Source organism: Panthera pardus, unplaced genomic scaffold, assembly GCF_024362965.1.
Source record: "Panthera pardus isolate Hobbes unplaced genomic scaffold, ASM2436296v1 HiC_scaffold_8, whole genome shotgun sequence".
In the NCBI taxonomy this organism is placed as follows: domain Eukaryota; kingdom Metazoa; phylum Chordata; class Mammalia; order Carnivora; family Felidae; genus Panthera; species Panthera pardus.
In genome coordinates this window covers 13,364,355-13,388,894 of record NW_026527013.1, presented here as the reverse complement: position 1 = coordinate 13,388,894, position 24,540 = coordinate 13,364,355, and the positions used below count along the sequence as shown (strand labels likewise).

Below are 24,540 nucleotides of genomic sequence, written 5' to 3'. Positions count from 1 at the left end.
TCGCGGTCCGTGAGTTCGAGCCCCGCGTCAGGCTCTGGGCTGATGGCTCGGAGCCTGGAGCCTGTTTCCGATTCTGTGTCTCCCTCTCTCTCTGCCCCTCCCCCGTTCATGCTCTGTCTCTCTCTGTCCCAAAAATAAATAAAAAACGTTGAAAAAAAAATTAAAAAAAAAAAAAGAAGTTGTGCTGTTTTGCAAAAAGTTCACTAGCTGTCGCCTGCCCCGTATCTTCCCAAATGCATCTGGTAAATTCCTTCAGCGTACTCCTGCCGTAGTCGCTCTTCTGTTTTCATGCCCGCTTTAAGCAGGGACTTCCAGGAGGCACACACGGCTCTGGGTTTGCCTCCATAGAGAGAACTTTTCTCCCCTGTTGGAATAAGTGCCGATACATTAATTTTTACACTTGATCTTAGCCAAAAGGCCGAGAAGCGATGATACCTTAATTTTTAAAATTATTTGTATTAAAAAATATTTTTTAAGTTTATTTATTCTGAGAGAGAGAGAGAGAGCGCGAGTACGTGCTAGCAGGAGAGGGGCACAGAGAGAGGGAGAGAGAGGGAGAATCCCAAGCAGGCTCCACACTGTCAGCACAGAGCCCAATGTGGGGCTTGAACCCAAGAACCCCGAGATCATGACCTGGGCGGAAACCAAGAGTCGGACGTTTAAATGACTGAGCCACCCAGGGGCCAATCGCCTCCCCCCGCGCCGCGATAAATTTTTTTTAACGATTTTATTTTTTAGAAATTCTTTTGTCTCTAATGTTTATTTATATTTGAAAGAGAAAGATAGAGAGTGAGCAGGGGAGGGGCCGAGAGAGGGAGACAGAATCCCAAGCAGGCTCGGCAATGTCAGCACAGAGCCCCGACGTGGGGCTCGAACCCACGAACCACGAGATCATGACCGGAGCTGAAACCAAGAGTCAGACGCTTAACCAACTGAGCCACCCAGGTGCCCTAAAGATTTTATTTTTCAGTAATCTCCGCACCCACTATGGGCTCCAGCTCACAGCCCCGAGATCAAAAGTCTCACGCTCCACCGACTGAGCCAGCCCCGAGCCCCGGTGCCAATAAATATTTTTAGTTGGCTGCTCTCAGATCTGGGCAAATTTACGCCATATGGTAACTAAGTAGAATTTAAAGGAAACCTTGAAACAAAAGCAAAACGAAACAACCCAAAACAGACACAAAAAGTGGCGCCAGGAGAGGGAGCCCTACCCCTCAACGTCAGTGACGGGAAGGACGGTCAATTATAGACTCGGACAGAAGAATCCTCGAGGGGAAAGAATCATCAACTAGCGCCCCCAACAGGACAGGAGGGGCATTGCACCTCCTACAAGAAATTGTCCCCTCAACTCCCACTTCTCTCCAACGGACTTTAGTCCAAAACGACCCCATCCCGGCTTCCTCCTCCTCTGTGAAACTACGTACCTCTCCTTTGTTTCTTGGACATGCCTAGGTTTTGCCGTAGCTTTCGTGCCCCAAGTTGCAGTTCCTCTGTTGAGCTCGAATAAACCAATTTTGCTGGTAAAATATTTGCTGTCTTATTTTTAAGGTTAGCAACCCCTGCACTGGACTATTACTCAGCCATAACAAGGAATAAAGCGCTGACACGCTACGACATGGCTGAACCTCAAAAACACGGTGCGTGAAAGAAGCCAGACACAAAAGGCCGCACATGGTGCGCGACTCGATTCATAGGAAATGTACAGAACAGGTAGGTCTACAGAGGCGGCAAGCAGGTTGGTGGTTGCCAGGGGCTGGGGGAGGGGGAGGGGAAGTGACAGCTGATGGGGACGGGGTCTCCTTTTGGGGGGTGATGGAAATGTTCTGGAACTAGATAGAGGTGACGGTTGTACAACATTGTGACTGTGCCACGTCGCTGAATCGTTCACTTAAGAAAAGTTTATGTATCTTTGAGAGAGAGAGAACAAGCAGGGGAGGGGCAGAGAGAGAGGGAGACACAGAATCCGAAAGAGGCTCCGGGCTCCTAGCTGTCGGCACAGAGCCCGACGCGGGGCTCGAACCCACGAACCCTGAGATCGTGACCTGCGCCGAGGTCGGACGCTTCACCCCAGGCGCCCCAGTTGGCCCTGAAGTCTCAGCGCCGTACCTGTTTGAGGCGACAAAGTGAGCACGGTGAAGCCTGAACCCGTCGCCGCCTGGAACGCCCCCGTTTGTTACAGCGACTCCCGTAACTGCCGTCCATGCAGGCACCGACGATGATGCACTGGGCGGTTGATGCTCCCCAGACGTCTCCCAGCTAGAGGATTTCCCCCCCCGTTTTGCAGATGAGGAAACTGAGGCACACCCAGACCACCCCCACCCCCACCCCGCCCACACACGGTCGGTGCCTTGTGTCTTGAGAGGACCAAGTGGGAGGACCATCTGGCCCCGGCTTGGTCCTCGGGATCTGTGTGGGCTCAGGATCCTCACGTGTCCACCCGGACTGACCCGGGCCCCACTCAGGCCACACCCCTTGCCCATGTGCGCCGCCCTCCGCCCTGGCTCCCAACAGCTGCCAGCCCAGCCCTGCGGGGGGAGCTCATTCCGTGTCAGGTGGTCTTCAAACTGTGCAACCTCCCTTACAGCCTCCGACTGAGGTGGGTTACGGGGGAGGACACTCGAGGCCAGGGAGGTTAAGTCACTCGCACAAAGTCACACGGCCACCGGTGGCCAAGCAGGCTCTAAACCCAGACCTTTTGGCTTCAGAGCCTCATAGCTTCCAAGAGCGCTGTCCTGCTCACAGCCACGTCCCATACAGCCTGGCATACCGTAGGTAGTCAATTAATGTTTGTGGACTGACTAATTGATTTCTCTCAGGACTCACGAGTCCCCATTCCTTTGCCTGGGATGCCCATCCCCATCTTGCAAACTCTTATTCGTACGTCAGAGCCCCATTTATAATGCCCTCTCCTTAGGAAGAATCTGACATCCCCTTCTGGGTTCCTCTAGTCCCTTCTGCTAGCTCAGATGTCCATGGAGCCTGGGGCGCCTGTGTCTGGCTTTTTCTCCCCCTGGTGCCGCCTTGCATAGCGTGGGGGGGGTGGGGTGATGAGGGAACATTAGGGCTATTATATCTTCCCAACCCATCCAGCCATCTTCCCTTCCTCTCCTCTCCGGCGACGTGAAGGAAATTTCCTGGAGCAGGAAAAGGCTTATTTATTTTATTAGAAAATAAAGTGTTTATTCAAAGAACATTAAAAGTCCGAGGACCCGCGTGAGAATTGGCTGGAGCAGGAGTGACCCTCAGGCTCAGCCAGGCTGGGTGTGGGTCTCCTCTCCGCGGAGTCGGGGGGCGGGGGGGGTGCGCCCAGGGTCCGGCAGGAAGGCCGGGATCAGTCAGCGAGCACCAGGACAGTGCAGAGCTGGGGCCAGCGGTGCCGGTCGGCCTCTGCGGGCTCAGCAGCTCACCAGGTACATCCCTGTGCGGGTGGGACCGTGAGCAGGGAGGAAGAGGGGGGTCCCTTGCCCCTACCCTGGGACCTCCCAACCTTCCTCAAAGCACCCCTGTAATTCACTCTTCCGGGTGCCCCGTGGGCCCCAGCAGCCCCTGTGGCGGCAGGAGAATGGGCTGGGAGCCGCGTGGCAGTGGGGCTTCTGGCCTCCTGCCTTGGGTCCTGGCGAGGACACCCTACGGGGGCCCTTCCTGACCCCTCCCACTGGGGCCCTGCTACCCCTCCCCACTTGTGCCCACCAACCTGGGCCTCCAGGGCCCAACGCCCACCGACCTTCCCAAACGCCCCAACTCCTCCCCCTCCCCCCGCACCCTGGCAGAAGCAGGGGGCCCGGCCCCAGGGATGCGCAGCAGCCGGATGGGGGGGGGGGCGGCATACCTGTGGCAAACCTCCTCTTTACAAGCGACATGCGGTAGCCGCTGCCCACCAACTCCAGGTCCACGCCAGACAGAGTGGCCCCCTCGCTGGTGAACTGGGCGGCCACAGGGCTGGGCGTGCTGGGCCCCGAGCAGGGCTCCCAGCTGGCGGATAGGTGGCCAGAGCCTGGGGAGGCCTGAGGTCAGCCGTGCCCCAGCCTCAGCCCGAGTCGAGTCCTGCTGTGGCCTGGGCTCTTCCCGGGCCTTTTGATCTGTGGCCGCCGTCTGCCCCTTCTGACCTCCTCTTGGGCCCCGGTACCCTCCTCCTTTGGCCCCGTGGGGCTATGTGTAATTTGCAAAGGAGTTCTGCCTCAGGGCCTTTGTACCTGCTATGCCTGCCTCCCGCCATGTCCTCCCTTACAGCTTTGTCACAGCCCTTTCAAGCTTTCCTTCGTGCTCACGCTCCTCCACCCCGAGCACATCCCCAATTCTCCCCCATTTTCAATAAGTCCCTCCCACCTGAAACCCCCACGATCTCCTGCACAGCCATAACTCACCCCCTGCTTCAGACACATCTGGAAGCTTCCAAAGGAGCCGCTTCTCCTCCAGATTCCTGGCATCAAGAAAAAGCTTGGTCAGCTCTCTCCCCGAGAGGACACGGGGAGCCCAGGGTCCCAGCTCGGTCACCTCTCAAGCTACATGACCCCGGCAAGCCAGGTCCCCTCTCCCCCCACCTCAGTTTCCCCATCTGTAAAATGGGTGTGGGGTACGGAGCAGCTGGTCCCCGGGGACCCCAGAGCCTCGCAGCATCTTTAGATCATACACTCAAGTCCTTTAAGCCTGGCTTCTTTGCGCCAGGTTCTAGCTTTGGCACGAAACAAAGGCGACGCTGCGTGGCGCCTAAGAGACCAGGGCAGGGGCGCCAGGGCGGCTCAGTCGGTCAAGCGGCAGACTCTGGCTTTCGGCTCAGGTCGTGGTCTCACGGTGCGTTGAGGTTCGGCCCCAGGTCAGGCTCTGTGCTGATAGCGTGCAGCCTGCTTGGGATTCTCTCTCTCCCTCTCTCTCTGCTCCTCCCCTGCTCGCGCACACGCACCTGTGCGCTCTCTCCCTCAAAAGAAATAAACTTCCAACAAAATAGCCCAGGGCAGAGAGGGGCTGTCTGGGTTCAAATCCTGGTACGGCCTCAGATAAGCGACTCGGCCCCTCTGTGCCTCGGTTCTGCCTCCGTTAAGCGGGAATGACGGCAGTCCGCACCTCGAGGGGTTGCTAGAAGCCCTGAGCCGGTCAGCGTGTATGGAGCCCGTGGAACACGCCCGACACACAGGAAGCCCTTGGTGTCCAATGTTATTATGGTTCAGCGTGTCGTCCTGAGCTCTAAGCAAGGCGAGGGCACACGGAACGGCTGGACCCGCGGGGGACCCTTTAGCTGCTGCATCGAGGGGAGGCCCGGGAGGGTCCTGGGCCAGTGCTGAGCCTCCTCCGGCCTCCCTCCCGCACACCCTCACCAGGTGGCGGCTGGCTGTAGGCGGATGTTGGTCACGGGCTCCCCCACGGGCAGCAGGATCTGGACGTTGGTGAGGGGCGTGGGCACGGCCGTGGCGCCGGGCCGGTAGCTGTACTCCACCGACACCTGAGTGAGGGTCCCCCCGCACTGCCAGTGGGCGCTCAGCTGCAGAGGCACAGACTGGGGACCCGGGCGGGAAAACTAGGAGGGGCGAGAACAGGAGACAGCACACAGCTGAGGCCCTCTGGTCCTGCCCCAGCACGTGCTGTTCCACGAGGACCTAACTCAGACCCAGCTCAGCGTCACCGCTGCATAGACCACTGGGTGGGGCCTAGTCCTTCTCCCTCAGAGACACCGCAGATCGGGGTCCGCGTGACGCCATGTTTCCAGCAGAGGGCGAGAGGGCGCCCGGTTTCCACAGAGCGGTGGGCAGGTGCTGGTGCAGGGTCCTTGGGACAGGCCCTCTTCTAATTTCCATAATGGTGCCGTCTGCACCGCGGCAAACGCCCACCCAGCCCCCATTCATTGGCTCCCTCCCTGACTACCTCCCCTGCTCCCTCTGCTCTCTTTACCCCCCCCCCCACCCCCATTGCCACTGCTTGCCCACCCTGCCCAGCTTCTCGCCCCTCCCTGCTCCCTCCGTCAGGGGCCCATCCGCTCACCTGGTATCTTAGCAACACCACATTGTAGTAGGAGGCAGCTGGATTCTGCTCTGCCTGGTGCTGCAGGGCCTCAGTCAGAGCCGCCATGTTGAGCCAGAAGTCTTTGGTCTCAGGGTCGCTCTGGGAGGGGTCACTACGGAGACCAGGAATAATCACCCCAACCCTTGGGAGGCCCCTTCCCAAGGCCCTCGGCATCTGACCTACCCCAAGGGCTTCCTAAAGATGCAGATTCCTTGGCTCACCTTGGGGCCAGTAGAGCATGACCCCCCCCCCACCCCCCGGGGGGAGGGGGGGGATGGGAAGCAAAGGAGAAAAGAAAAATGAGGTTCAGAAGGGACAGTGATTTGCCCAGGGCCACACAGCAAATCCCAGGAGGCAGAGCAGGAATTCACCACCGGGGAGTTCCTGGGCCCCCCTGCCTCTGAACCCCCCTACTCCCCCTATAGTACCTAAAGAGCAGGTCAGCATTGGGCTGGAAGTGCTCAATGGCGGACGTGTGCACGAGGCGGAAACTGAGGACAGGTGGGGGTGGGGTCCCGCTGAACACACGCACGATGCCAGCAGGGAAGGTCATGGTCAGTTCCCCAGTTACTCGAGCCAGGCAGCTGAGGTGGGGGGGGTGAGGAGACTGCGTGTTGGCTCAGGGCTCTGCCTGGTACCTCGTCCTCCCCTCTCTCCTGGCTCCGCTGCAGCTTGTGGCCCCCCAGGCTCCCCAGAAGAAGCAAGGCCCTGACCGTGCCCGGCATCCTCACTCCCAGCCTCCCCTCCTCGTGTCCTTGCCTGGACAGCCATCCAGGCACCGGGAAGAAACCACACTGGGCTGAAGAAGGCAGAAACATCCCCTTTCCCTAGTTCTCTTTTCCTCTAGGCCGCCAGGAAGCTCAAAGCAAAACAGTTATAATACGGTCCTCAGCTTGGGTTTCAGGCCTAATACTCTCTCCTATGTGTGGTCTGATCTTTCCTGCTGAGCACTGCTCCCAGATTATTCCTGGCCCCTCAACTCACCCTTAACCCACCCCGCCAAGGGTCTTGCTCCCTTCAGTGTGATGCCCACAGCAGCCTTAGAGGACTTGCTCTCAACTGTGGTTACAGCAAGGCCTGGCCCCTGCTCAAACACCCTCTATGGTTCCCTCGGGACAGGGGCCTGGTTGCTTGGCTCAGAGTTCAAGGCCCTTCCGTGGTAAAGCAGGTCAGGAAACACACCGGAAGGCTGTTTCTCCTGGACCCTAGACGCATAGGCCCCAGAGAGTCCTGTTTGTCCCTGTCACTGTCTGTACTCTCCCCGACCACTGCGTACCTGGGGCTATGGCCTCGAAAGTAGGCGTGGACGTATTCGGTGAAGGCTGTAGCCACAGGCAGGGCATCCTGGGAGCCCAAGACCACAGGGCTGGGTCCCCGGGAGACTCCTGGTGGTGGAGGGGAGGGGACAGGGACAGACAGAGTGGGCACGGGTCCCAGGCTCCAGAACCCACCCTCTGCCCGCGGGGCCTCCAACGCATCACTTAGTGATGCCCGAGAAGGGCCCAGGGCCGCCCCCCATACCGTGTCCTGCCTGCGACGAGAAGCTAGGCCGTTCTGAGATGGTGCTGGCGGACGAGGAGCCCAGCGGGGAGGGGCTCAGAGACCGGGACTGGGGAAGGAGACAGGCCGGGCTGCGATCACCCAGGAGCAGTGCCCTGGGGCTGCCCGTGCCCCCACCAGAGGCGCCCCAGCCCCACTCCTGCCGCGCGCCCCCTCACCCTACCAGGTCCCCGTTGCTGCGCGTGAGGGGGCAGGACACCTTCCTGGTGCGGGGTCTCCGGGGCGGGGCTGCCAGACCGTCTCTGGCCGTAAGGTCAGCAGGGGCAGGCATCAGGTCTGGGGAGCGAGCGTTAGACAGACAGAGCTCAGATGCTGCCGTGGGCCTCTCGGGCCGCCCCAGAGAAGGGACTCGGCCCCAGACCGGGAGTCGGGCTTATTCTGGGGACACCCCTTGGGTCTGAGGTCTCGGGGCCGCGGAGAGAACTGCCGGACAGGACTGCAGAGGCCATCCACAACCCCCAGCCTCCCAGACACCAGCCCGACGGGAGGTTACTGGGAGTGTGCAAGCAAGGGCTGGATGCTCAGGAGGCAGGCACAGTCCGGGGGGGGGGGGGGGCCGTCCTGGGCACCGTGGGGCGCTGACCAGCCTCCCTGGCCTCCACCCACCGCAGATGTCCCGAGTACCCACCCCCCCTAGTGGTGACAGTCCAATATCACGGGTGACACCGCCAAGTGTCCCCCAGGGGGCAGAACAGGCTTGGTTGAGAGCCCTAATTCCATAGGGCCGCTCAGACAACTCAACTGGACTAGTCTACACCGTGGTCTACACTCACTCTCCTGGACCCTTCCTTGACCCAGCTCCGAACCGGCTCTTTCTCTATTCAAGGATGGTGCCAAGCATCCCTGTCACCACTTCTGGGGACCTCATGGGGTCAAAGCCCACAGCCCTCGGACTCAGGCCCCCAGGAGAGCCCATCCCCCACCCCCTTCACTTGCCTCTTCTTACGACCTGTAGCACTAGGCCCTGCCCTCTCCCGGGTGGCCTCCCCTCCCGCTTCACACAGCTGTGCCTGGGGTGCCCCAAGCTGGACTCCCCCGAACTCAGGGCCCGCTGTCCGCCTGACATCTAAAGGCCCAGTCCCAACACGCCACGGGCTTCTTCCGCCCCACATTCCCTGCCCCTCCTGTCCCTTCCTGGAAGAACAGCCAGCTGCCCGCAAGCCCTCCTCCCTGACCCTGCTGCCGTCTCAGCCCTGTGCCCTCGCGCCCGCGGCTCCCCACCTCCCTGGACTCCCGTCCCTGGTCTCCAGCTCCCACCCTCGCCCCCCAGGTGGACAGAGGGAGCCTGCAATCTGAGTCAGGTGCCGCTACTCCTCCGCTCACAGCCCCTCTGTGGCCCAGACCTTGCTAGGAGTAAAGCTCACATCACTCCCATCAGGTCCCAGACCCGACATGGGCCCGTCTCCCTGCTGACATCGCTCCCTCCTCTCCCTCCGCTTCCGGGTCATCACTCTGTTCTGGCCTCACGGCCCACCCCCCAGCCCCCAAGCTGTTCCTCAGAGGGCCTAGGCAGCTACCCACCACAAGGCCTTGGTACAGGATGCGCCCTCTGCTGGGAAGCACCCCCCCCCCCAACCCCCCACCACATCCCAATGGCTCCTTCCTCACCTCCAACAAATCTCAGCTCAAATGTCACCTCCTCAGGGAGGTTCCAACCTTCTGAGCCCTCACCAGGCACCTGCCACCTCCACTTTGTTAAATGTCCATCTCATTATTGTCCCTGCCAGGGTGAAGGTTCTGGGCTGTGTCCCCAGCCGCCCATTCAGGCCCTGGCCACAGCAGGCGCTCAGTCTTCCCCACCCAGGGCTCTGATGACTCTCAGACTCCTGGACTCACCTCCTCCGGCCACAGCCTCCAGCCCCCAGGGACCCGGGGATGGGGCGAGGGGCTGCGGCGAGTCCGATGCTGGCAGGGGCCGTGTCCCCCTCGACTCGGAGGCCGGTGCCCTATAGCTAGGTGGGCTCTGCGGGGTGCCGGGGCGGGGGACCCAGGAATCCGGGGAGGGGCCAGGCGCCACGTGGGATGGCGAATCCAGGCCGGAGTCCTCCACATTCTCGGGCGACGAGGAGGAGAAAGGTGAGGGGCTGGAGGTGAAGCCGAGGCTGCTGGAGCCTAGAGGGGGGGGGGTTGGGGGGGGGTGGGGGCGCCAGCTCCAGACCCCGCCCACACGGATGCCCTTTCCTTCCTCCTGCAGGCCACGCCCACGCCGAGGAGGGGCCCACCCCCCTCAGTCCAGGCCCTCTGGTCAGTTCCATCTCCACGATGCTCCGCCCATCTGCCCATTGTCACCTACACTCCCCGCCTTCTCGTCGGCCCCGCCCACCATCTCACTGCCAAGTCTATCTTCTCGGTTGCCTAACCAGGACCCCCAAGTGCTCCCTCCAGCCTGTCCCCCGCCAAACCTGCCCTGGCAACGGACCCACCCATCTCGCTAGCCAAGCCGGTGGCCCCGAAGTCCCCACCCCCATCACCTGTAAAGTCTTCGTGGTCAAAGGCCGACTCTAGGGGCGGCCCAAAGAGGTTCTTGGAAAACTGCTCATCTGACTGCAGCTTCTCCGCACAGCTGTGGACCAAGCGGAACACAGGGATGGTTTCTATCCTTTCCACGTCTCCTCCCCTCCTCAGGGCCCGTGCACAGACCGTTCCTGGTCCCGAGCTCCGTGTCCCCAGCCCTCCCTGAGGCCACATCCTGCCGTCTTCAAGGCTGGGCTCAAAACCTCCCACCCCCATCCCAGAGCAGCCTCCCGGGCCTCAACTAAAGCTGCCCGCTGGTATCTCCCACCACACTGCCTGCTTTAGTTTCTTCACAGCATCTGGAAGTATCCAACATGCTCTAACTTGTTTGCTGTTCTTCAAACCCGAGCCACGATGGGGCGCCTGGGTGGCTCAGTGGGTTAAGCGACTGACTTGGGCTCAGGTCATGATCTCACGGTTCGTGAGTTCCAGCCCCGCGTCGGGCCCTGCGCTGACAGCTCGGAGCCCGGAGCCTGCTTCTGATTCTGCATCTCCCCCTCTCTCTGCCCCTCCCCTGCTCATGCTCTGTGTCTCTCTGTCTCTCAATAATAAATAAACGCTTAAAAACAAAAACAAAAAAAACCCCGGGCCACGACAATGTGAATCTGAGAAGGAAGAGCTATCTTGGGCATATGTCTCTGAACCCAGAATAGCAGGAGTACACAGTGAGTGCTCAATAAATGCTCGTCAAATGAACGACTAAGTGGTTCCTCAGATACAGCATACCCTCAACTCCCTGCCAGGGTGAGAGGAGGGGAGGCAGAGACACAGGGAGGCAGCAGGGGAAGAGGGGAGAGGAGTCAGGGACAGCCCCCATCTGCTCATTCATGTGGGCCCAGTGTGTCCCCATCAACCCCCGCCCCCCCCCCCCCCCCCCGCTATAGGACCCACCTGCTGGCTCTTGGGGCAGATCGAGGCCTCTGTGGTTTTCCAGCAGCGTCCCCTATGAGAGATACACCACCTTGAGCCTTCCTGTCACCCTGCCTCCAGTGCCCCCTCTGTCACAGACCAAGAGACTAAGGCTTGGGCCTGTCCAGCCAGCTGTCCAAGGTGATCAGCAAGTCGGGCAGAGAGGGCTTTGCGCCCCAGCCAACCTGTCTCAGCTCTCATTTAACTGTCGCAATGACCCCATTTCATAGAAGAAGAGACGGAGGGTCACAAGGGGTAAGCAGCCTGCTTGCACGGCAGGGCTGGGATTCAAAGCCACACTCATACTCCAGGCCCAGCCTCCCCTCTTCGTGCTCCTCCCCACACCCGAGACCCCTTCGGAGGCTGCTCACGTGAAGAGTGGCGTTTCATGGTGCCCTGTGGACAAAGTGGGTGGCGTCAGGTCGGGTGCAGCCAGCCAGCCCCACCGGCCCCCACCCGCGCACACCCCTCCTACGCCTCACCCCTGGGCCGGGAGGAAGGATGAGGCTGCCGGCCGTGGCCCTGAGTTGCGCCGCAGCTGCCTCGGGGCTGCAGGCCGGGGCGCGGGCAGGGGCGGGCTTGATGTGCACGTAGAACTTGCGGGGTTCCTCGTCATCGAAGTCGGAGTCGCTGGAGGAAAAGCGGGAGGGCTCCGCCGTGCGTGCACCGCAGTCAAGGGGCCAAGCGGATCCCGACACGGGGGTCACCCACCCCTTCAAGGCCCTGCACAATCCGGTCTATCACCACTTGCCACCCCCGGCCTCGACACCACGGTTTTGCCCTCAAGTCTTTGCACAAGCACGCCCGGCCCTAACTAGCAAACTCTTGGTCAGATGCTAACCCTAACCCCAACACCGGTGCCCTCTCCTCCAGGAAGCCCCCTTGGCTCTGGCCCTGCCTCTCTTCCTCAGCCCTGAGGATTCTTCGTTTCAATCTGCTTTGTCTACCCTGGAGCCCCCCCCCCCCCCGGATGTACGCAGAGAGGGTCGCTATTCGCGGAGGGATCACGGCCGCACAGCGCTTTGTCCTTGCTGTGCCCACAGTTGCCGCCAGGGGGCACCAGGAGGATATTGTTCTGGGTCACATCAGGCCGGACAGTGAAACCTTCTTCATCCACCTCTGGACACGTCTGCGGGGACAGGCAGGGAGTCAGGCTCCCCGCTACCGAACCTCCCTCCCGTCTCTCCCTGCCACGGCCCCTCCCACCTCTGGGCCCGGACTCAGACCTAAAAACAGCCCCCGTGGCAATAACAGTCTTCCCTGGTGCAAGCAGGGGCTTGAGGGAACAGAGAGTACGCCATGGCGGTAAGACTGAGGGGCACCTTGAAGCTAAGTGGGGACATCAGTCCCTCCCACATGGCTCCACACGCAGCCGGGATGAGATTTAGCCCCCTGAGCTCCAGGCTTGGGGCCCAAGGTGGGATTGAACCCCTCGCACTCGCAGCCCGGTACTCACCCCTGAATCGGGTTCCAGGGAATCTCTGGGGATGAGAAAGAGATACCGATGTCAGCTCTCGCACCTCACCTGCATGCTCCCGACCCCCCCCCCCCCCCCCAACACTAGACATGGCGCCTGGGGGTGGCCCCTGGGCCACGATGTCCTGAGCTGGTCCTCCCGGTGATAGGACCCAGGGGTTTGCCTGGGGCTGGGGGCGGTGAGTCTGGAGTTGGCTGAGCACAAGGTCCCCGCGAACAGCTTGGCAGGGGAGGAACCTGGGGCTACTCTGAGGGGTTGGCTCGAGGAGGTCGGGAATGGAAGGGCTAGCCTCGGCAGGGAACCACCAGGACTGACCTTGACAAGAGGAAGGGTTTGGGATTAGGTTGGGGAGTGGCAAATTGAGCTAGCCGGGGACAGAGGTTCCGGGACAGCCTGGGACAGGAATTCTCCCGGGGCTACCCTCAGCAGGGGACTTCTGGGATAGCCTGGGAAGGGGGAAGGGATCCCGGGCTAGCCTGGGCCCAGGGCTGGGCAGGGGTGCTTCCTCACACAGCTGCAGGGGGCTCCCGCTCCCGCCGGCTCAGTCCTGGGAGGCGAAAGGCCTTGGCTCCCCGCAAACGTTTCATTGCTGAGAACAGAGGAGGGGGTGCGGCTGAGCCCTGGGGGTGCCCCCTTCCCATGCAGATCTGCCTCCCGCACCCCCAGCGTCCGTCCAGCCTGGGCATCCAGGCCCAGACGTACTTGCCTTCCTGCAGGGCAGCTGCACTGTATGCCTCAAAATCCAAAGGCCCTGGGATGGAAGAGACGGAGAAACTCAGCCTGGCTGGGAGACCCGGCCCGGGGAAGGGCAGCGAAGCACCCGCGGGCTCACAATGGCACCTGCATCGGAGCTCGAGGCCAGCGGGCATCCAGTGCGCAAGCCAAGGGGCTGAGCCAGCCCCAGAGATGGTCATGAGTGGGATGGGCCAGGGGTTCAGGTCCCCCTTGGGGATGCACCGGACGGAGCGATGCCCGAGTTACTTTTTCTACTTCCGGCATTGTTCACGGGCACTTGAGTGGGTCAGGGGATGGACCGTGAGTCTGTACAGGGGACTGAGGCTCAGAGAAGTCAAGACAGTCACCCAAGGTCACATAGCAAGTAGTGAGGAACAGACACAAACCCAGATCTGACCCCAACACTTTTGCTCTTCAACTCCTCCCTGACCTCTCATTTGGACATTGGTTTTTCAAATTGGTCCTTTGCTCAACAGTCCTCAAGGGCTCCCTTGGGCCCTCAGGGTAAAGAATGAAAGGCTGGGCCTGGCCTTCAAGGTCCCTCTGGTATCTGGTTGTAAGAGATTTACACATAAGATGGGCCACGAAGGGGCGCCTGGGTGGCTCAGTCAATTAAGCATCTGACTTCAGCTCAGGTCATGATCTCACGGTTCGTGAGTTCAAGCCCCATACCCAACGCTCAACTGACTGAGCCACCCAGGCACCCCTGGGTGTAGATTACTTAAGTAAATAAATAATAATAATAATAATAATAATAATAATAATAATAAGATGGGGCATCAAATACTGTTCCTATGTGGGCTGCGGAGTTAGATTTGTCATCGGCCCGTTTTTCTGATGAGGCAACCGAGGTGCAGGGAGGTTCAGTCTCCTGCCTCTTGAGTCCTGTTCCTTCCCTGTAGTTGTGGCCCCAGAGCCCAACCCCCACGATGTCCCAACTCACCAGGCTTCTCCCGGCCTGTGCCCTTGCTCTCTGCAAACTTCTTCAACAGCATCTCCACGCTGACGTTCTCGATGTTCTGCTTAAACTCCTCGTGCACCTGGGCCAGGCGGATGAAGCGTGTAACCAGGCGCGGCCGGGACCCTCCTGCCCGGCGCCCTTTGCCTCGCTTCCCACCCCTGGGGCCCCTCACCTGCCCGATCTGCACATGGGTGTCCTCCACGGAGTGGGCATAGGAGCCTAGCAGTGCCTTCATGTGACGCAGGTGGGTCTCCTCCATGGCTTGGAAACGCTGAGCCGGGAGGGGAGGGGCAAACAGGAAGGTGGAGGCCAGGAGGAGTGGCCAGGTGACCCAGCCTGACCAATCAGAACGTTCCAACCCCCCTGGCCTCAGTGACTGGGCGGGGAAGAGCCAATGAGAGTCTTCCCCGGGACTTTGGCTAAAACTATGGGAAAAGAGACACTTTCGTACCCTGAGTCAATGAGATGGTGGGATCCATGTGGAGGCTGCAGGTGGCCACTTTGCTGCGAGCGTGTGCCACCGCCCCCCACCCCCGCAACAAACACACACACCCACGCACACCCAGGAGGGGCATCTCGGCTCGGGAGTGAAGTCCCCAGGGAGAAAAACAGACTCAAAGAGCAGAGAGGCACAACTTCCCGCCAACACCAGTTGAGTACCTGGATCTAGCCATGCCTGAAGCCCTCCCTTCAAACTTTTCAGTCCCCTGAGCCTTTAATCTCCCTTATCAGTCTGAATGAAGGTTTCTATCATTTGCAACTTTCTATCACTTGCAGATAGAAAGTCAGAAAAAAAAAAAAAATCCGATTCCTAATCCTGACATTCCAATCTGCTTTTCACACATTTGAGTAGTTCCAGAGAGGTGTAACGTCTTATACAAAGGTTACATAGCTGGTGAAGAATGGAGACTGGGGCGGAACCCAGGTCTTTCAGCCACCATGAACCATCAGTAGGCTCTTGGCTTCTAAACCCTGCCCTGCCCTGTTCAAAAACCTCATCCGTAACGATAGAAACCGTAATCCCTTCTAGAGAGGTGCCCATGCACCCAGTACTAGTCTGCAAACATCACACAGACTGGTTCATTTAATCTTCACAAAAACTCCGCGAGGCAGGTACTCTTACTGTCCCCATTTTACAGATGGGGAAGCCGAGGCACAAAAAGGATTTGGCCTTTGAAATACTAATGCCAACCACCACCACCACCACCACCACCACCACAGCTAACAGTCTCTAGGATTCTGTGCCTTTAAACCTGCGATTCTAAGGCTGCCGGGAGGCGAGGCTTTCAGAGGTTCTGGACTTCCGGCGCCCATGGATCCTGGGCCAAGGGATGTGTGGGTCTCCAAGGTGCCGATGCCTGCTTCTTACCACAGCCGAATCCAGCATCTTCTGCTCAAAGTCTGCGCGGGCTGAGTTGTATTTTTCCACCGAGCGCCGCAGGCTCTCTGCCGCCTTCTTCGTCTTGGTCTCCGCCTAGGAGGCACAGGGAGGGGATGAGGTCGGGAGGGGACAAGCGTCCCCTGGGTCTGCAGAGGGCCCGCAGCCCAAGGCCCACCTTGTCCATCTCCTTCTGGCTGGTGCTCTCCCTCCGCAGCCGCTCCTGGTCCATGCAACGGTTCAGGTAGTTCTCGCGGGACTTGGGCAGGAGCTGGCTGACACCCGCCAGGACCTGCACGGCGTCCAGGGTGCCCACTGCTTCCTCTTTGCACTGCAGGGGGGCGGGGGCAGGGGGAGCATGGGTAGGCCCTGAAGCCCCCAGCAGGTGTCCACTGGGAAACTCCCGGCTCTGAAACCCAGGTTCCACAGATTACTTTTTTCTGAGTATTCTATTGCTTTCAAAAGTTTTAACTTTTTAGGGGCGCCTGGGTGGCTCAGTCGGTTGAGCGCCGACTTCGGCTCAGGTCATGATCTCGCGGTCCGTGAGTTCGAGCCCCGCGTCGGGGGCTCTGTGCTGACAGCTCGGAGCCTGGAGCCTGTTTCAGATTCTGTGTCTCCCTCTCTCTGACCCTCCCCCATTCATGCTCAGTCTCCCTCTGTCTCAAAAATAAATAAACGTTAAAAAAAAAAGTTTTAACTTTTTAAAATAGGTGATAGTTACACATAGTTCTTATTTCAGAAAGTTTTACGGGGTGAGCTCAGGGAAAAACCTACCCCTCCCTGATCCCCAGCCTCCCAAGCCTCTGCCTAGGAATAGATCTGTCTCCAGAAATAATCAGCACATAGACAGGCGGATGTGTTTGTTCTAGGCCATTTTTTAATGACAAGTAGGGGCAACCTCTGTTTAAGTCACAGCTTTTTCAGCTTCCTAATCTATTCCCAAGGTTATTCTGTATTAGCCCGCAGAAAACTTCCTTGTCCCCCAGTTCCAAAACAAGAAAGAAAGAAAGAAAGAAAGAAAGAAAGAAAGAAAGAAAGAAAGAAAGAAAGAAAGAAAGTTTCTTTTGGGGGGGGGTATTTATTTCTTTCTTTTGAGAGAGAGAGCAGGGGAGGAGCAAAGAGAGGGAGAGAGAGAGAATCTCAAGCAGGCTCCACATTGTCAACGCAGAGCCTGATGTGGGGCTCAAACCCACGGACCACGAGAGCATGATCTGGGCTGAAGTCAGACGCTTAACTGACTGAGCCACCCAGGCAGCCCCCCAACTCCCTTTTTGGACAGGAATAGATGCGGCTCTAGGCCAATAAAGCTTGATTCACTGGCACTGAAATCTAAGGGTCATAGAGTTTTCACCTATTATGAAATATTCTTCTTTTAACGCCCCCTCCCCCCCCCCCCGCCCTCACCATTTAAGAATGTAAAAACCAGGGGCGCCTGGGGGGCTTAGTCGGTTGGGCATCTGACTTCAGCTCAGGTCACAGTCTCGCGGTTCACGAGTTCGAGCCCCGCGACGGGCTCTGCGCTGACAGCTCGGAGCCTGGAGCCTGCTTCGGATTCTGTGCCTCCCTCTCTCTCTGCCCCTCCCCCACTCACTCCCTGTCTCTTTCTCTCTCTCTCAAAAATAAATCAGAGCTAAACAAACAAACAGATAAAATTAAAAAAAAAAAAAAAAAGCACGCAAAATCCATTCTTAGCTCTCAGGCTGTACAAAACCAGGCTGGATCATCTGGTCGGTGTCCCATAGCGTGCAGACCCCTGGTCTAGAATTTTGAGTCTGAAATTTGACCGGGGTCAGGTCTGTGGGACCCTGGGTTTGACGTGGTGGAATCCACTGAATTCGCGGAGGAACACACGCCAGGAGCCGGAGCTTCAAAGGCCCCGTACCTTCTGGGGTCCTTCCTGCCACTGTCACCACCCGCCCCGCGCCGACACACACACCTTTTTGTGTATCTTGAGCTGCTCCTCGCCGTAGCGGAGCACGTCCTTGATGAGGTCCTGTAGTTTCCGTGTCAGCTCTAGGTGACAGAGCGCCAGCTTGTCTGAGGAGACGCGGAAGACCTCCCACAGCGGGGCGAAGGTCCTGGAAACAGGTCACACCCAGGGTTCGGCGGGGCCCACCCCCCCGGGGGCTCTCCACAAACAGCACGCCAGCACCCACCGCGCGCCTCAGGCCCTGCTGAGGCAGCTGCACCACAACTAGGAGGCAGGTCTGTGACAGATGGGGAAACTGAGGCATAGGAGGCTCCACAATTCACCCAAGGCTCCTTAGGAAATTGAAACCCAGGCTCTGAGGCCCCCAGCATCCCCACTCTGGACTCCAGGCCCCAGCTGATACTCAAGGGCAGCTAAGGTTCAACTTGCCCAAATCAAGTTCACAGGGCTTTCCTACATCCGCAGAAGACCTCTTTGGCCTCCCCCCCTCCCCCCCAGAACCTTTGCCCCAGAGCAGCCCCAGGAAATCCTGCAGATGCCAATGGGACCACGTCACCTGTGAATCGGACGTGCACCGCCCCCCCCCTTGTCCAACCTCCCGTCTCATCTGTCCCTCACCCGCACCCTGCAGCCAGCCTCTTTGCTCTTCCTTGAACATGCAAAACCCATGGTTGCCTCAGGACCTTTGCACTGCCCGGGTCTCTGACCCAGACACCCCTGTAGCTGGCTCCACGCCGCTATCAAGGTCTCAGCTCACGGAACCAAGCCCACCCCAGAGGAAGCACCTGACCTCTCACGCTCCCATTTCATCCCCTTCCTAGAGCTGTTCACCCCAGGAAGGGACTTCGTTCATGTTTGTAGTTAACATCTATCTTGCCGCACGCCCTACATGAATGTGGCATGCAGGTGACTGGGGTTTTATCTGTCTTGATCGCTCCTGGGCCCCCAGGACCTAGAATGGTGCCTGGCACACAACAGATAAATATGTGTTGAATGAATGAATGAGGAGGAAGCGAATGAATGATTTATATCCTCCTGTCCAATTAGCCCCTTGCGTGGGGGAGGGTTGACTCCCTATTCTACATATCACTTGTGTGAAGAGATGTCCACCCAAGAGTAGGCCCCCGATACCCCAGGACCCTGCATCCTTGGCGACCCCTGCCTCAGCCAAGGCCCACTCACCCCACGGGGGTCCCGTTACTGGCCAGCTTGGAAAGTTTTGCCATCGCCTTTGAGTAGGTCTCCTCGATGGTGGCCCTGAATAGAATGGAAAAAAGATGCAGAAGGTTCTGGGCGCCCTTGGGAGACGCTCCATCCCCTTGGGCCTCAGTTTCCTCATTCAGACATCTGAGCAGTAGCTCTCAAGGAGGATAGTATAGTCCCCTGCTGGGAGGAGGCATTTTGGAAAGTCACGGGCGAGGTTAAGTAATATGCTTTACTAACGACAGCAGGAGGAACAGCAGTAACAGCATCAGATAAAAAAATTTTTGAGCACATACTACAAATGCTTTATATGCTTCGTCTTGTTTAACTGCGGGAGACGAACTTCTATTACCTTTTTCCCTCTGGACAGACACCGCTAATGCCTACCTAATCTCCACTCACATTTTTGTCCAGGTTAACAGAACCTCGATTTTGTTTGGAGCCACAATATGCCCCGTGAAAACCAACTACCCATGGGCTCATTTTTTGATAGAGGCACCCAGAGGGTACCACGGGCAATCGTGGATGGGTCCGGGAGGGCTCTCTAAATAAAGAGTGGCCCCTGTCCTAGACAGCGCAGACAGGTCTCGCCAGACAGCCACAAAGAGAAAAACCTGGTTATAATCTTTTGAACTCTGCCCGGATTCAACGCACATTCAGCTAGCGAGTGGCCGGGGGGCAGAAGGCTGCCTTGCAATTTCAATGTATTATGTTTTCTGGGATATGGATGTCGGAGCATGAGCATTTCCATGCCGAAATGTCGATTATTTCCTCATACGTGTGTTTTATCATATTCAGGGCATGAGACTGAGTTTTCAGAATTCCCCTTGTAAGTAGGTCATATCACCGTCTCTTCAGGAGGAGGCGTCAGAAACCTGGGAATTGTTGACAAGCGGGCACAGGGCTGACAGTGTTGAGAACCGCTGGTTTCCAGGGCGTTCGAGCAGGTTGGGCAGGGTGTGGAGTGGAGGCGGTGGGACGGGCCGGGAAGAGGTGGGGCGGAGCCAGGGCGGGGCCACGAGGCAGGCGGGGCTGACTGGGCTGCGGGGCGTGGCCAGGTGCGGACCGAGCCTAGGGATCCTCACCTCTCCCGGATGAAGTCGGCCAGCTCCTTGGTGGAGATGGGCCCCTGCTTCACGCTGTGGTACAGGACCTCAAAGCCATGGTTCTTTTCACCCTGCAGGGGATGGACGTGGAGACTGAGAAAAGGGGTGGAGGAGGCATCAAAGGTTGCCTAGCAACGGGGGCGTGGCCGGAGGAGCCAACCAGCGGAAGCCCAACCCCTTGGCGGCGGGGATTGCTTCAGGCCTGAGCCAATCAGCCTGCTGTCTATCCCCTTGGGGGGCTTGAGAGAAAGGGAGAGAGGGAGAGAAAGCGAGAGAACGAACAAGTAGAGGAGGGGCAGAGAGAGAGAGAGGGAGGGAGACAGAGGATCAGGATCCGGAGCGGGTTCTGTACTGACAGCAGAGGGCCCAGTGTGGGGCTCGAACTCACGAACCACGAGATCATGACCTGAGCTGAAGTCAGAAGCCTAACCGGCTGAGCCACCCAGGTGCCCCTCATTTTTTAAAGTTTATTTATTTATTTTGAGAGAGAGGGGCGGGGGCAGAGAGAGAGAGGGAGAGTAAGAGAATCCCAAGCAGGCTCCACCTTGTCAGCATGAAGCCCAACGCGGGACTTGAGCCCGTGAACGGTGAGATCATGACCTGAGCTGAAACCAAGAGTTGGACGCTTGACCGACTGAGCCACTCAGGCGCCCCTCAAAATTGGCTTTCCAATCTCATCCCCCAGCTTCTTCCTCTTGGCCTCGCCAGAAAAATGGCAAACAGTGCAAAGACATACCGTGCCTTCCTACCACTGTCCCTTTGCCTGGGCTGTTCCAGCCCACCAGGGTGCCTCTCTTCCCATCCATCCAAATCCTTCTGCCTGTCAAGGATCAGTTCCAGGCCCGCCCTCTTCGGAGGCTCACTTCCCTGAATGTTCAGTGGTGCCCCCTCCTGCTTCCCAGGGATGTCTCAGAGCCTCCTTTTGTGCCCTGGGTCGCTCTGAGCTAGTAACTTCACCTCTCTGGGCCTCCGTTTCCTCATCTGACAAATGGGGACAAGGACAGCACCCACCTCCCACAGGTCTCGGTGGGATGAGGCTCGCAGTGTGCTGAACACAGGGCTTCCTGCACAGTGGGGAGGGCTCAGCAAACAGGCCCAGCGGCCCCCCCACGCCCGCCTGCCCCACCCAGGGGACCCTCGAGTAAGGCTGCACCAGGCACCGCTGCCCAGGCCAGCATCTGGGGCTGACTTGCAGCCAACCACTGGCCCGTTTCCCAGACCTGGCAAGGCCCCCAGTGGTATCTGCCTCTCTCAGGCTGTGCTGGCAGCGAGGGTCCTAGGAGGGGGTGTCTTGGGCCTGTGTCTCTTATCAGAACCTCTCTGGACTCCAGTCTTGCCCCCAGGCCAACCCCAGAGGGATCTTTCTAACACCCTCTCCTGCTCACACTTCCCTCATGGCTCCCCAGTGCCCTCTATGCCTCCAGCCCTGCCTTGGCCCAGTGGGACCAGGGCTTCCCTCTCTGGCTTGATCTCCCCTGACTGGAGGAGCCTCCTTCAGGCCAGCGACACCCAGCAAAGAGCCACCAATACAGACAATTGATTAAAAGAAACCTTGCCAGTGAAAGACATCCCAGGGTGCTCCCTGAGTCCTCTTGGGAGGCAGGAATTATATCCCCTTTCCCAGATGGGAAAGCTGAAGGCTGGAGAGACAAAGTCACTTGCCCAAGGGCTCCCAGCAGAGCCCAGATCAAATCCTGAACTCAAAGCCCTTATCCACTCTGCACCAGGCTATCTTTGGGTGGGGAGTGCATCGGGGGTGGCTTCTATTTTCTCTCTGCTGATCTGGATTTTCTGCAGCAAGCTTGCATGCCTCATGCAATTAAAAAGAATTTAAAATAAATGTAGGTGCTGCTGTCAGGGTTCCAAAACGTGGGCAACAACTGATCAGCAAACAGTCAACCTCCTTACATAGAGGCACCAACAGGGGCTCAGAGAGGAGCGGGGCCCCTTGCTGGGGTCACATAGCTATTCAGAGACAAATCCCGGGAATCTGACCCTTGGGGAGCCGGTGGAGGTCAGGCCCCCTCCCCCCTCTGCCCCCTCCCCCCACTCCCTCCCAGCAGGTGGCAAGGGGGTGAGGCCCCTTTAAGAAAGCAAGTGGCAGTAAGAGGAGCCCCAGCTGGGGAGGGGAAAGGGAGGGAGAAGGCCTGTTGCCAGGGGCAACCAGTTACCTAGCAACAAGCTTCCTCTGGCAAGCCCAGGGCGTGCAACTGGGGAAGGGGCTTTCTGCCCTGGTCCTTCCTAGATTCTTCTGTTCATACATTCCCTGTGGCTTCCCAGTAGCCCGGCCCTGGAAGAGGAGTCCTTGTGCCCTCAACTAGTCAACCTTGTCACGCTTCTGGGCTTTTGCTCAGGCTGTTCCCCCTGCCTGGAATGCCTTTCTTACATCCTGGAAAATCTCAGCCCTCCAAGCCCATGGGAAACATGGCTCTCAGCCCTCCTCTGGTTGCCCCCAAGTCGGGGGGCCCAGCCGTGACCCTGCAGGGCTGCGGATCTCTGGCTGGCTCTATGATTCCCAGATTGGGGGCTTCTTGGGGTCAGAGCCAGGATGAAGCCTCTTGGGGGCCTCCTCAGGTTCCACAGTAGGTTGGGTGTGGAGTAATGGTGGAAGGGAGGGAGGGAGCAAATGAATGAATGAAAACAACTTTGTCTCACTGGCCCCCTTGGGTCACAGTATGTGGTCCCCAGCCCGGAAGGCACAGGGCTGAGGGGGGCCACTAGGGGCCAAGAAACCCCCCAACTCTCCAGGGTGGGAAAGACGTGGAAATTCCCTGGCTGCAATGACCCTGGATCCTGGAAGTTCAGTCTGGCGCTGGGTTTGAGCCCCGACTCTGCACTTTCTCACTAGGCAACTTTAGGAAAGAGAATCCTACTCTGGGCCTTAGTCTCCCTGTTGAAGCCGGGACTTGTCCAAGGTCACAAGGTCCATGAGGTATAGATTCATATCCAGCCTGACTCCTCCCACATTAACTTCGACACCTTGCAGACCCTCCACCTGTCCAAGGCTCTGCCCATAGGCCGCCACATACCCCCAGCTCTGTAAAAGTCCCCACAGCCCTTCCAGGAGCCCCCACCAAAATAAAAGTGCATCTTACTTACCCAAAAGTGCTCCCCAAAATACGACATCCTGATGGCCTCTGTGGAGCCCCCGGCAGGCTCCTGTTTAGTGTCTGTCCAAAAAGAGGCAAATTTGAGCTACAAAGCCATGGCCAGCTTGGGCCTAAGAGGGGAAATTCCAACTATCCTCCCTGTGGAAGAGGAAGAGAAAGGATGAAGGAGGAACCAAAAGCCCCAAGGCTGGCATGCCAGGGCCCCTGAGACGATTCATCCCCAGGCCTGGCCCCCAAGTAGCCCCCATTCTAGCGGGGACAGATCAGGATATAGATGTCCCAAGTCCTGTGCAGTCAGAGCTGGACTAGATAGAAGGATAGGGGCTGGGGAGCTTGGTCTAGAGGAAAAGGCACAAGAGTCGGGGTTTTTAAGCACAAATAGGAGTTCACTGGGGGGCTGGAATACTGGATGAGCCCCTCAGCCTGAGCAGAAAACCTCAGGGCCATTTCACAGATGGAAAAACTGAGCCCCCCACCCCCCCCTCCGCCCCCTGCAGAGGGAAGCCACTTGCCAAGGTCACACAGCCAGGAAATGACAGTAGATTTTCACCCTGGGCCAGCTGAATCGAGACCTGAGCACTCAGCTCCACGCTGGGCAGCTCCTGTTGGAAAGGGTCTGCTGAGAAATGGACACTGGGACTGTGATCAGCCACATGGGGGCTGGGGTCCCTGAAGTGTCCCCAAGGACCCCTGGGGGTCTCCCAAATCCCTCTACACCAGTCCACATCTCATGCACGCTCTGGGATGGAGAGCTCACCCCTCACCATGATGACCCAGCTGGCAGTGGGGCCCCCATGAGTCCCAAGCCCGACTCCCAGAAGCCACTGTTCACCTGGTGTCTGAGTCACTATCCAGCTCTGTGCCTCAGTTTCCCCATCTGCAAAACAAGAGGGAATGCCTAGAAGGGGTCTTGTTGGGGGAACCCAGGCCTCCCCGCAGAGGGGGGCTGGGCCAAGCTGCCTGGCAAAGGAGGGACACTTGGTGTCCTTGGCACGTTCTCGACGCTGGGCTTGTCACAGGAGCCCGCAGGCCTCATCCATAATTCATGACCCCTCGGGCAGCTCAGCAGCAGCTGGGAGCCTAGGAGGCACAGTGGCAGCAGGGACAGGGCTGGTGACCGCAAAAGGGAAAGCTCCTTGGGCCTCACTGGGAAAGGACCGAGCAAGGACCTTGGACAAGGCTGCCTTCATCGAGCCTCAGTTTAGCTAATCTTAAAAGTGAGTTTAATTTGAACCATTGTCGTCTAGCCCCAGGTCCTTTGACTTCTCTAAGTCACCCAGCACATGTACCCATGTGGCCAGGGCAATGCAAGGGTTCACGAGAGGGACCCGAGGTCTGGGTCCTGGGTCTGGTCACTGAGGAGCCTGAGGAGCCCCCAGCCTAGGGGTGTAGAGCCAGACGCAGACGCACCAGTCCTGCAGGATCAGGGCTGGGCCAAATGTTAGAAGGGACTGTGGGAGCCTGGGCTGAAGGAGGGGGGCATGGGAGGTGGGAGGTTAAAGCATGGATAGGAGTTCACCAGGCAAAAAATTATTCCATTCAGCAAATATTCCCAGGGCGCCTGGGTGGCTCAGTTGGTTAAGCGTCGGACTCTTGGTTTTGGCTTAGGTCACGATCTTCGCGGCTTGGTGGGTTCGAGCCCCCTATTGGGCTCTGTGCTGGT

At 58.5% G+C, this 24,540-nt stretch overlaps 1 protein-coding gene across 1 annotated transcript; it reads right to left on the bottom strand.

The window, feature by feature from the left end:
* Nucleotides 1–3,146: 3,146 nt before the first annotated feature.
* Nucleotides 3,147–23,754, bottom strand: FCHO1 (FCH and mu domain containing endocytic adaptor 1). Its single transcript, XM_053897396.1, has 27 exons — nucleotides 23,710–23,754; nucleotides 22,867–22,937; nucleotides 19,747–19,838; nucleotides 18,641–18,715; nucleotides 17,465–17,606; nucleotides 15,707–15,859; nucleotides 15,520–15,624; nucleotides 14,323–14,421; nucleotides 14,133–14,229; nucleotides 13,161–13,205; nucleotides 12,965–13,043; nucleotides 12,434–12,458; nucleotides 12,049–12,106; nucleotides 11,460–11,638; nucleotides 11,349–11,373; nucleotides 10,960–11,011; nucleotides 10,026–10,117; nucleotides 9,391–9,666; nucleotides 7,718–7,830; nucleotides 7,516–7,603; nucleotides 7,271–7,379; nucleotides 6,423–6,578; nucleotides 5,974–6,106; nucleotides 5,313–5,512; nucleotides 4,365–4,420; nucleotides 3,830–3,994; nucleotides 3,147–3,418 (listed from the first exon to the last, which is right to left on the bottom strand). The coding sequence occupies exons 2-27, from the start codon at nucleotides 22,891–22,893 to the stop codon at nucleotides 3,396–3,398; spliced, it is 2,664 nt and encodes an 887-aa protein (XP_053753371.1). The 5' UTR covers nucleotides 22,894–22,937; nucleotides 23,710–23,754; the 3' UTR covers nucleotides 3,147–3,395.
* Nucleotides 23,755–24,540: the final 786 nt, after the last annotated feature.